The 11,834-nt window shown below is 47.4% G+C and overlaps 1 protein-coding gene across 1 annotated transcript; it reads right to left on the minus strand.

Moving 5' to 3' along the window:
* Positions 1–853: 853 nt before the first annotated feature.
* On the minus strand, positions 854–11,834 carry LOC149340100 (acetylcholinesterase-like). Its single transcript, XM_089551050.1, has 3 exons — positions 11,826–11,834; positions 7,204–8,696; positions 854–1,005 (listed from the first exon to the last, which is right to left on the minus strand). The coding sequence occupies exons 1-3, from the start codon at positions 11,832–11,834 to the stop codon at positions 858–860; spliced, it is 1,650 nt and encodes a 549-aa protein (XP_089407176.1). The 3' UTR covers positions 854–857.

Below are 11,834 nucleotides of genomic sequence, written 5' to 3' on the forward strand. Positions count from 1 at the left end.
GCATGTACTCAGAATCCTCACCTTCCCCCTTCCCGCACCCCCACCCGAGAGGCATGGGAGGCTGCCCCCCTCAACTGCTCCACACTGGAGTCCCAAAGGGCTCTGGTAAAGCGGGCGCGAGACGGGGCCTCGTCGTGCGGTGTCCCGGACTAAGGATACCGACCATGTAGCTGGGTCTTCTGATCGCCAAACTTTCTTTCAGTACTAAAAAAGTTTTTCATTACCACCACCACTCACCTACGACGAATGGCACTACCGGAAAGAAAAAAAGTGACAAAGAAAACACAACAAAATAAATGGCCGTGCGGAGACGCCGGGTAAAAGACGAGGATTCTAAGTAGAAATGACGTGGACGGTACGTCACCGTCGTTGCCATGTGAGTGCTTGCTACCAATGTAACGAAACGAGTTCGTAAAGGTTTGTTTGGTGACAACACTCGCTTGGTATGTATGAGAACAAAACATGGCAGAACACGGATTAATTCCTACACTGGAGTAATGTAAGGGCAGCGAAGCTTAGACATAGTTTTTTATATTAAACCACAGAATGTTATAAGTACAGCGCAATACAATTTTTGGCTTATAATGCGAATCTGGCCAATATTTGTTCACGCTCCTTGACACAGCGCCCTCACGGTTTGCCGAATAGCGGGAGTTGCTTGTATCGCGTCTCACCTCAGGTTTTATATGGCATCAGAGTAGAGAAAGATAAGACTTGATGGAAGAACGAACACAAGTGACAGTCGAGTCTAGCACAAAGATGACAGCCGTACTAACAGGGAAATATTGTGGACGTCAGACGCATTGATAGAGAACAAGAAACATGTCACCACGGTTGCTTTCAGGGCATTCACACTTTTATTCGTACGGCTCGACCTTGTTCCAGAAATTGCAGATTGAATGTAGTGGACGCTTCTTCACAACGTTGGCATGGTCGCTTAGGTGCATGTACTGTTCCCCGTCGTTGAACTTGGGCCACGGTGTGTTTTCGCTCACTTTGGGAACGCTGAAACGGATACAGATACTTAACAACAGCCTCGTACTGGCAGGGCAATGGTGATCGCTATCTGAATCCTCGATCCGCAAGTCATAGTTTGGTAGGCTACCTGCTTCATTGCTCATTTCATTAAACATATGCTCGACTGTCGGAAGAAACTGGCAGTGGCTTAGCTCTGCTATGCCAGGATATACGTAGCGCGAGGTGAGGGCGAGACGTCCACATCTCGGTGGACACCTGAACCAGAGGGAAGGCGCATAACTGCTCTCTTGGAACAGTGGACACCTCAACCGTACTTAAAGCTAAGTGGCCGTAGTGACAGGTGTGCACTGCATGCGTCGGCATTGACAACGTTGCGCCAGAAACGCGGCGCTGAAGCCATATGCCGTCGGCATTCGTTCTGTTCATTGGCGTTGGCGTTGAGAACGTTTTAAACTCCAATCATTTTAAGGAAAGCGCTCGCGCGGCGAGGCACGCCAACTGTGGTGATGATGATGTAAACTTTATTTTCCACCAGATAAGGAGGCCCCCTCCTCTCCGTCCCCGGCACGCAGGCCTTGGTGACGGGGGCCGGGACCTCCGCGATTAGAAGCAGGGGAAGAGGTCTTGACTCCTCGCGGCTTCTTCCGCCAGGCCGATGGCTTGTTGCTGTGGAGCAGGGGCCTCGCTCCGCAGCAGGGCTTCCCAGGTTTCTCTACAATTTATATTTGGTTTAGCCCCTGGGGAGCTAGCGCATTCCAAGATTATGTGGTCGAGGGTCCCTCTCGCCCCACAGTGCTTGCACTTATCGTTTTCTTTCTTATCTCTAAGAACATGATATGCCCAGATCGGGTTTACGAAATTCCCAGCTTGGAGGCACCGCCATGCGATTGCCTTCCTATTGTTTACACTTTTATCCGGTTCTGGCACCAGTCTCCTCTGTAACCTATAATGTTAAACAACCTCCGTATTATTTTGCAGACGCTCGTCCATGTTCCGGCAGTCGGGCGGCTCCACAGCTACACGGAAGTAGAGAGCTCGGGCTAACTCGTGGGCCGCGTCGTTACCAGGAATGGACGCGTGTGTGGGAGTCCAAACTAGGCTAATTTTTCTGTTTAGCCATCTACTGGCCAGAAGCCTTGCCGCTTCCGGCGAGATCCTACCCTTTCCAAAATTATAGATGGCCGTTTTGCTATCGCTAATTATAAAGTTGGTTTCGTTCCAACGCAAGCGAGCGCTATCCCAAATTCTTCAGCTGTTTCCGTGTTGCGGCTTCTAATGGTGGCTGCCGATACGGGGGTACTGCGGCCGTCGACCACTGAGGCGACCGCCGCACCCGACTGGCGACTTGCTGCGTCCACGAACGCAACTGACTTGCTGTCCATCGGATCGAAGCGTCTGATTAGTGCTGTGCTCTCTTCTCCCTCCTTTCAGTGTTGAACATGGGATGCATGTTACGAGGGAGTGGGGGAATGATTAAATTTTCTCGGCAGTCCTACGGAATGCTCGATTTGGCTCGTAGTTCCGTACCTGTTTGCAGGCTTACCATTTCAAGGCTAACTCTTCCTGTGGTTGTTCAGCTCAATCTTTCGAGCTGTAGAATTCTGACAGCCTCCCCTATTTCGTCCCAAGTATTGTGCACTCCCATAGGGAGGAGCTTCTCTGTGGAGGTGCTAATCGGTAAGCCCAGGGCCCTCTTTATGCACCGTCGAATGAGCGAGTCTAGTTTCTTCCTCTCCTCAGCCCTAATGTTTAAAAAAGGTGCGGCATAACTCACACGGCTTATTACGTATGCTTGGGTTAGTTTAAGCAAGCTTCTTTCCTTCAGGCCTCGTCCTTTTAGCGCGACCCTTCTAAATATGCCAAGGGCTTGCGTGGCAAATCCCTCGAGCGAGCCTTTTGATTGCCCCATCATTATATCCATTATTTTGAATAAATAGCCCTAACATTCTTATTTGATCTACCTTTGGAACTGGTCTCCCCTCTACTTCAATGTCAAATTTCCAGTTGTGCTTGCATCGGAGTGACTTCGGTTATAGACGAATAATTCTGATTTTTGCGGAGAGCATGAAAGACCCCTACTGGCAGCGTAGTCCACGGCAGTGTCCGCCGCAGCCTGCAGGCGCTCCTCGATACTCGCACCTCTCCCCTGGTTAATCCAGAGGTTGATGTCATCCGCATGCGTACTGAAATTTAGCCCCTCTATGCTCCGCATTGCTTTGGCTAGGGCCCTCATTGCCACGTTGAAGATGAACGGGGAGAAAACGGAGCCCTGCGGCGTGCCCCTGCTCCCTAACTTCGGTGTGGGAGACTCGATGTCTTCGAACTTCATGCAGGCAGTTCTGCTGGACACAAAGTCATTGATGTAATCATATGTTCGCGCGCCTACCCCAATTTCATGGAGACCTCGGAGGATTGCTTCGTGTTTGATATTATTAAAAGCCTGTGTCAAGCGTAGGCCGAGATTTACTTTGGCGTCTCTAGAATGCGAATCGATTATGTCATATTTCAGTCGGAGCATAACGTCCTGCGTGCACAAGCCCGGTCGGAAGCCGACCATCTCGTGCGGCCACAGATCGTTTTGCTCCATAAAGCGCGTCAGTCTGGTCTGGACTACACGTTCCTTCAATTTCCCCATGCATCAGGTTAGGGAAATAGGGCTTAAATTTTCTAGTTTCGGGGGTTCACCTGGCATTGGGATTAGAATTACATTTGCCGACTTCGACTGTCGAGGCAGGTGGCTTTCAGTCAAATTTCTCGCGTGTACACCGTCAGAGCGCTGATGGAGGCGTCCTCAAGGTTTCTTAAAATTTTGTTACTTATCCCATTAGGGCCCGGGGGCGATTTCGTTTTTAGTCCCATTATTTCTGCTCTGACCTCCGCCTCCGTGATGGGTCCGTCGAGCTCATCGTTGGGAGCTCCGTCGTATTCTGGGAGGGCGGTACTATGGGTACCACCAATGTACATGTTGTTTAGTTTGTCCATAAATTCCGCATCTGTTCCCTCAAATGCATGCCTGGCTTTTGATAATACAATTCCCGATTGGGTTTTTGAATTGGTCGTATCTAACAGGCGTCTCAGCAGACCCTACGTTTTGGAAAGGCTCATGCCCCTTTCCATGTCGTCACATCTTCTACACCAGTTTTGTTCGCATAATTTCATCGCATAATTTTTAATTTCCTTGTTATGCCTAGCGACCCTCCTTCTCAGATTACGGTTCCATTTTTGATTCTTTAGTCTGCGCTCCATGCGATGTTTTGCCTCCCACATGTGAAGCAGTTTGCTATCAACTATCTCTGGGGCATCGTCCCCTTCAAGCGTCTGTGTTGCCTCTCCAACGTGACGCATGAGGGTCTCAGTCCATTCCTCTACGTTAGTGATCTTCCCTGTGCCAGCTTTCTCTCGCTTCTTCCTAAATATTTCCCATTTCGTTACTCTCGGATGACGCGCACGACGCGTCTTAACTCCCTTCTTTAAGGATCGAGGCCAGAATGAAATGATCGCTGTCGAAATTTTTCTCTGAATTGTGCCATTTCAGAGCTGTCACATTTTTAGAGAAGGTAAGTTCAGGGGAGGTGTCTGCGCACACGTTGTTACCCACCCTGGATAGACTACTAGGGTCCGTGTGTAGGGTGAGTCCCAGCTCATGCGCGTCCTTCCATAGCGGCCTGCCTTTGGGATCTTGTTTAGCGTAACCCCATTCCGGGTGCGCGGCATTAAAGCCACCGACTATTAGCAAGGCATTAGTCCCGGCTGCCTTAATCGCTTTGCGAAAGAGGGCCATGAATCTCACCTTTCTATGCTGTGGAACACTGTACAAATTTAAGAGGAACATGCTCGGCTCCTCTTTTCGTCCCGTAAGAACTTCCAGTAGTACTGCTTCAATTTCGTTCGAGTTGTCTTCGTGCTCGATTGCCGCAATGTTCCTCTTAATGAACGCTGCGACGCGAGAATTCTCACCTCTGTCACTTGAAAAAGCTTGGTATCCCGAGAGTTTCGTTGTTTTTCCCGTCTTCTGCAGGGCTATAGCTAGCGGTTTCTCATCTAATAGCGTCAGATATTGTTGCACTAACGCCCGCTGGCGTTGGAAGCCGCGAGAGTTCAACTGCCGGATTAAACACTTGGTGCACCTCTGGCCATTTTGGGGCAGGTCAAATTTTTCCTCTGCTTTTTGTTGCCATTCTGCGATGGCAACTAATGCACGCTAGCCGTGCGCCGTGTGACGTCACTGCTCCTCGCGCATGTGCAGTACGGCTGTCCAGGAGCCACGCGAAACTGCTCAACCTCGGCCAGTGTAGCTCACGCTACAAAAAACGACAAAAATGGCCTAAAGGCTCATCACATTTCCAATACCGCGACTCTACTGTAAAGGATGATAAGCGATGATGCAACAATGGACCAAAAGGAGTTTTTCAGGTTCTCTTCAATGCTGCTGTGCAGGACAAGAGCGCATATTCTTTCATTCTCTAACAAGACCCCGCTTCAGCTCAAGACAACAACGTTTCACAGCAATTTCATCGGGGACGCAACGGGCGGAGCATACCAAACAAGATTTCTCAGTCCGAGTGGCATTAGCGTCTAGGCCTCTTCAAAGTCCCAGTCAGGCAATATCGTACACGTTACATTCAAAAGTATCTCCGTAACCTGTCCAGGTAAAAAGAATACAATTTAGCTTGCCAGCAAAATTTTTCTCTCAGCTTTTATCACTATCCTGCTGGCACGAAACACCTGGCGAACCTCACGCAGCCTTCGTCCCCTACACGAATGCACGCACCACTGGTCGCAGAAATTCGACAACTACATCACTCTGCCATCAACAACGGGCATGGCATTATCTACAAATGGCTACCGGGGCACAGCGGCATAGCAGGCAATCACCGCGCTGATGAGGTCGCGCGAACTGCTCACGACGACGGCGATTTTGTGTCGATCCCCCTTTCGAGATCAGACGCAGCGGGCAGGCTTCGCGCACTTGCGCGGGACATTACGCTTGCCGCGTTGAATTCCGGGCAATTCTGCAATTCACGTTTAAAATCCTTGGACCCAGATCTGAAGCTCCGGCTTCCATCAGGCCTACCACGACGAGAAGAAACTTTGCTGTGTCACCTCTGGCTTGGTGTAGCTTTCGCCAACCAGTACTCTTTTCTTAATCGGTATGGCTGATAGCCCTGCATGTGCCATCTGCGGGCATGACGAGACTATAGCCCACATTCTTTGTGACTGCCCTGCCTACAGCGCCGAAAGGCAGTCTCTCAGTCGTGCGCTGGAGCGTCTAGATCCACGCCCACTGACGGAAGTCAAGATTCTCGGCCACTGGCCGCGGTGATCGTCGGCGATGAAGGCCTCCAAGGCACTGCTCCGCTTCTAGCGAACTTCTGGCCTGCATGCTAGGCTGTGACTTCAACGAACACTGACTTTTTAGAGTGACGTTAATTTTCTGCTACTCTCGTTTCTCTTTCTTTTTTTTTATCCCCTGACTCCTTTCCCCCCGTGTAGGGTAGCAAACCGATTATTCTTCCGGTTAACCTCCCTGCCTTTCCTCTTCTACCTCCTCCTCCTCCTCCATCATATAAGAAATTTTGTGTTATTTGTTGCTATTTTCTGTCGTGGGCTGCAGAAACACGGAAGGAAAACGAGAAAATGCGCGCTAACATTAAATGTTAATTCTTCGTGCGCGTTTATTTCAGAATATATGGACAGCCCTAAGAACAGCTGCCGACGTCCTACCGAAAAAAAGAAAAATGGGGCAGAAGGTGTTTATTTATACGTTGTAGAACTAAGTAGGCGGAGTGGCTCACGCGTCCCGAAATATAGTATATTCCAGTAAACAATGGTAATAATCACTTTTAGCTGAAGCAGTATTACTAGTATTAATTGCAGGAAAGCTTCAACGACTTGACCTCATTTCGCACACACTGACTGCTGTTTTTCAGGCCTTAACTCATGCGACGGGGTCTGCCAACTGCTTTTGATATACCTCTGTTGTTAAAATAATAAAGTAGAATTTTCTCCCGTCATCAGCTTCTGAGCGTTTGTGGCAAGATCTCACCGTAGTGGCAAAACAAAAAACGAAAAAAAAAAATCAAGACCATGTTTTGCGCTCGTGCACTTTTCCAAAATGCAATCTTTCCATAACTGAATTAATGGGTGTAATATTCACTGTAGAGTAAAATGAGCGCATGCGGAATCAGAGGAATGTTGGCATACAGTGATGATTTAGTTTCTCACCCTGATCGGCTGAAGGTGGACACGATGTTTATGAACTTCTTGGTCGCTCTCTCATCCGCTTCGGACACGTTCGCTCCCAGACTGAGCATCGAACCCAAGCTCAACACGATGTCGTCGCCGTGCGTGGGACGAACCCATTTTGGTAAGCCAGTGAAGGACGGTCCTTGCGACGTCTCGTACACGTATACCGTTGTGTTCGGACGCACCCAGCTCCTGGCGAAGTAGAACGTCGGACAGGAGAACTGGTACTGGCCTCCCAAATCTGCGGCTGCGTACACTGCTCCCTTTCCGTCCGAGGCAGCGATGTGGCTAAAGTACTTCTCCACTATTGGGTCCATGTCACTTCGCACCAGTGTGGCCCCTAATGTTTTCATAAGGACCACCATCTGATTCTTCCGGAGGTCACCAATTTCGCCGGTATTGAGAAGCGTCTTCAGAATGAAGTGAATGAAAGCATCGCCTTCAGCCTCATAGGCACCTGTCAGCAGTTCTTGAGCGTTCAGTTTAACGTGTCGTAGGGCCGATGCGGGTTTCTCGGGAACGAAGTCTTGACCGATCACTGGAAAGAAAGCGTCCAAACCAAGCGTGGTGAACTGACTGGTAGCGTCTAAAATGGCCTTCGACGACTTCGCCCGGAGGCACAAGAGGCCTTCTTCGAGGTTCAGTTCCCGGTAAACACCCTTATCACATTTGAGCTGCCTCATAAGCAATTTCGCTCGGTGAATAGACTGGTCTTTCCTACTGACTCCGCTGGAGGTGAAGGGACTTGCGCTTTGCATTATCGCTCGCCGGAACAGTCTTTTGCTGAGTGGTGATATTAGGTGAAATCCAATAGAGATGGCTCCCGCACTCTGACCCATCAGCGTTATCGAGTTCGGATCGCCACCAAAGACCCTCGCATTCATTTTGACCCAACACATGGCCAGTAACTGGTCGTAAAGTCCCATGTTGCCGGGGGCGTCTTCGGTGCCCAGGTTCAGAAAGCCGAAAGCACCGAGTCTGTAAGCTACCGTTACCACAATTATATCACCCCTCACTGCAAGTTCCGATGCGTCGAATATTTTCATACCGATGCCGCCGTATGAGAACCCGCCACCGTGGAAGTAGACGATCACAGCTTTCGGACTCGAGTCTACTTTCGCGGGCGCGAACACGTTCAAGAAAAGGCAGTCTTCGGACATTGCATCCGATGGTTTAACATGAAAGAAATTGTTGAGCTGTATGGGAAGTTGGGGACACAAGGGTGGCATCAGCGTGGCGTTCAGCACGTCTTTCCAAGGCTTCTTGGAACGGGGCTTCTTGAAGCGGTGCTCCCCAACTGGAGGCTCAGCGAATGGAATGCCCATATAAGTGCGCACCGGACCAGCCGTGCTTGGAAGGACGGCTCCACGGATGGGTCCACTCGTCGTAGAAACAATGCCTTCCTGTCTCTTGGCGTAGCATGTTGCCACAAACACGAGAAATGCAGACCAGACTAACGGCGCAGCTGTGGCCTAGAAGAGGAAAAGAGCAGCGTTAACACTAATTCTGTCCCGAAGAATCATTCCAGAGGTTTATTTTATGTTATTGGAAATGTATGATTAGAAAATTAATTACGGCATTATAAACTAAGTTTCTTTTCTTGCTGCTTGTGCCACGGATGATTGAAGTGTGATAGGCAAGCAGAAAGAGCATACGTAACAGGAAATTTATTCATGAGCATGCAAATATGCACAGGCCTCAGGAGGCGTAGGTCAAATCACGCCTGGCAGGTTGCTTTAGTAATGAAAGCCATCCACTATGTCAAAGAAATAAGTACATAATAAAATTGAAGGAACAAATACTGTGTGAAGTTCTGAGAGTACTGGGAGTAACCTATTGCCAGCTTTTAAATGTTAAACCTGCGCCAAAACTGTTTTAAGAAGCATTACATAATAAAGGGTATTTCATTAATACCAATAGGGACATCACTCGGTCGACTTTGCTGAATAGGGTTAAACGAAGCAAAAAAGCGTAAAAAACAAGACCAGCAGCCGAAGGAGGTAAACAAGAACAAAGCTCAAAAGGGGAAAAAGTGCACCCAACTGAAAACCGAAAAAACTCGAACTGAGCCGCCGAAGCAAGGAAAGGAAAAGTGTGGAAACACTTGTAACCATAATTAAAAGGGGGCTACAACTGTTCCTTTTCAAAAATTGAAGTGGAAAGAGAAAGAAAATACGAAGCAACATCGCAGAAGGACAATAAGTTGCAACTAAAGAAGGAAATGAAAATAGCACAAACAGACGTAAACAAAAACCTTAGCACCATTCGGCAAAACAAAGTTATCTCTGCTACTGCCGAAGGCAACTCTAAAAGAGTTGCCTTGAGAGCACTGTTTGCGTGTTTAACTCAGTGTTCACAGTTACCTGGCACCAGGATTAATAAAAGAAAAGAAAAAAAGAAATATTTTGATTTTATTCATTTTTAGTTATTTAAGTGAGCCCCTTGCCCTTGTGGGCATTATTGAGAGCAGTGGGATTAGACAAAAAACGGGAGGGGGGGGGGGGAGGGGAAGAACAGAGGGAGATGACATTGTAAGTTACGAAGACAAAAAAGGGTAGACAATAGAGAAAGTACATACTAAATAATAACAATAGGAAGTAAAACAGAGATTGCAGGTGTAAGTAGCAAATTATTTGGGGCCAGAAGCATACGGTAAGATATAATCAAAAACTAAACAAGAAACAATGACGCTCTAGGGTGTCGAATACTGGGAGTAACATCTGATACTTTTCTTTTTATTAAAGCGTAAAAAGGAAGGAGGCTATGAAGTCCCGTACAACGCACAACATCATCGCTCGTAAACAGATGCACCGAACTGGACCTGCAGGAATATGTAGGTAAAAGAAATTTTAAGAAATCAAGAAGCGTTGCATTGCACACACAGGTTTGTTTGGGATCCCTCGATATTAACGGCAGGCACCAGCGTTCCATGTAGGCGACTCTACTCTGTTACTGTTTTAGGTAAAAAGAAATATTGATAAGATGCAGTTCGGAAATAGGGTATTTATACTTCACACGGATTATCGACAAGCGATGAGACATATGCGGGTTGCGTGATGAGTGAATTTTTTTGGAGATGGACTACTGTCATAAATTTTAAAGAGAAGACATCTGCGGGAAATTTTTCTGCGTAGCCACGAAGGTTCCAGAGGTAATGAGTAGGGGTGTGCGAATATTCGAAATTTTCGAATATAGTTCGAATATTATATTTTTAGTATTCGTATTCGATTCGAAATCCAAGCATTCGTGTTGTTTCGAATATTCGACCCTACGCGAATATTCGTTCCCAGCCGAATATTTTATTTTGAGCACCGGCGTTCATTTAGGTCCGCAAGTCCTACCGACAGAGACATAACAATATGCCGGCGCCCAGAGCAATGCGTAACGTTGGGCCATGCAGTAGCTGACTACGCTGGTGAGCTTCTTTGCGGCTATACCTGCGACGCTGGTATAATCAGAGCTGTGCACGAAATACCTCGCAATGCGTGCCAGTCCAGTGCCAAGTGAGAGGGCATTTTTGTGGCTGGAGAAGTCGCTTCAGCTAGAAGGGAACTAGCTAGTTCTGCCTGACCATGTGGAGCAGCCGGTTTTCCTTCACGACAACCTTTTATGTTCATTCCAGCAACGCGCTTTTGTGCTTATGGCAAGCTAGCCTTAATCAATGCTATGTACTAGCCATCTTCTCTGATATTTCCACTCTTCTAAGAATAATGTTCGAGACTTTGATACTTTTTGTGCAGCCACACACATCTTTTGTGTTCATTTCATCACTGATAGTTGAACTGTGATGTTCTTGGGTGCTCAAATAATGTTTTGTAGTTTTTAAATGCGTTTGTCCTTGATTATTCGATATTCGATTCGATATTCGGAACCCAGTATTCGTATTCGATTCGTATTCGAAAATTTTGATATTCGCACACCCCTAGTAATGAGGCTTTTATGATTGTTACTCTGGATAAACAATCATAGCCAGCGAGAATGAAACTTGCGTCCCGATATTGAACTGATTCTAGACCGTTGGTTAATAAATCTGGGTGAGCGTCCCATATTGTTGCAGCATATTATAGTTTAAAAGCGGGAACTGTTTTAGAAAGAAGTAGTTTCAATAACGCCGGCTCCAAAAAAAAAAATTGCTTTTAATATAGCCTAGCGTGCAGTTAGATTTTGTGATGACGGAAATAATAGTTTCATTCCATGTTAGGTTTGATGCGACCGTAACTCCAAGGTAAATATATGATTTTACTTATGGTAACGAGGCCCGATTAATACTATACGAAATAGGGCGAAAAATCCGCGTCGAGAAAGACGCATTACTTTACATTTTGTCATTATAAAACAGCATAAGGATCAGCTTGAAGCACAGTGACAAAGTCAGTAGTTTTTACTGACCGCTTGATGACACGATCATGGACAAAAGGTCCGACAGAAGATTTCAGGTTAGCCTGGTCGTTGGTGCAAACGAGAAAGAGGACCAAGCACGGATGCTTGTTAAACGCCTTCAGTTACATGAACTGATGTGCACAGGTAAACATTAGTGCGTACTACTGATAGCAGAAAGCGTGAGAATGCGTGTAATTCCGGGTTTCGTTACCCTTACTTGCCTTATCCAT

The sequence above is a fragment of the Amblyomma mixtum genome, chromosome 6 (assembly GCF_055824585.1).
Source record: "Amblyomma mixtum isolate Tamu chromosome 6, ASM5582458v1, whole genome shotgun sequence".
In the NCBI taxonomy this organism is placed as follows: domain Eukaryota; kingdom Metazoa; phylum Arthropoda; class Arachnida; order Ixodida; family Ixodidae; genus Amblyomma; species Amblyomma mixtum.

Bases quoted from the DNA above. Each gene is read 5' to 3' on its own strand.
- LOC149340100 (XM_089551050.1), bottom strand. The intron at 1,006-7,203 runs GTGAGAAACTAA...TATCCGTTTCAG, and splicing joins TCCACCTTCAGCCGATCAGG to CGTTCCCAAAGTGAGCGAAA.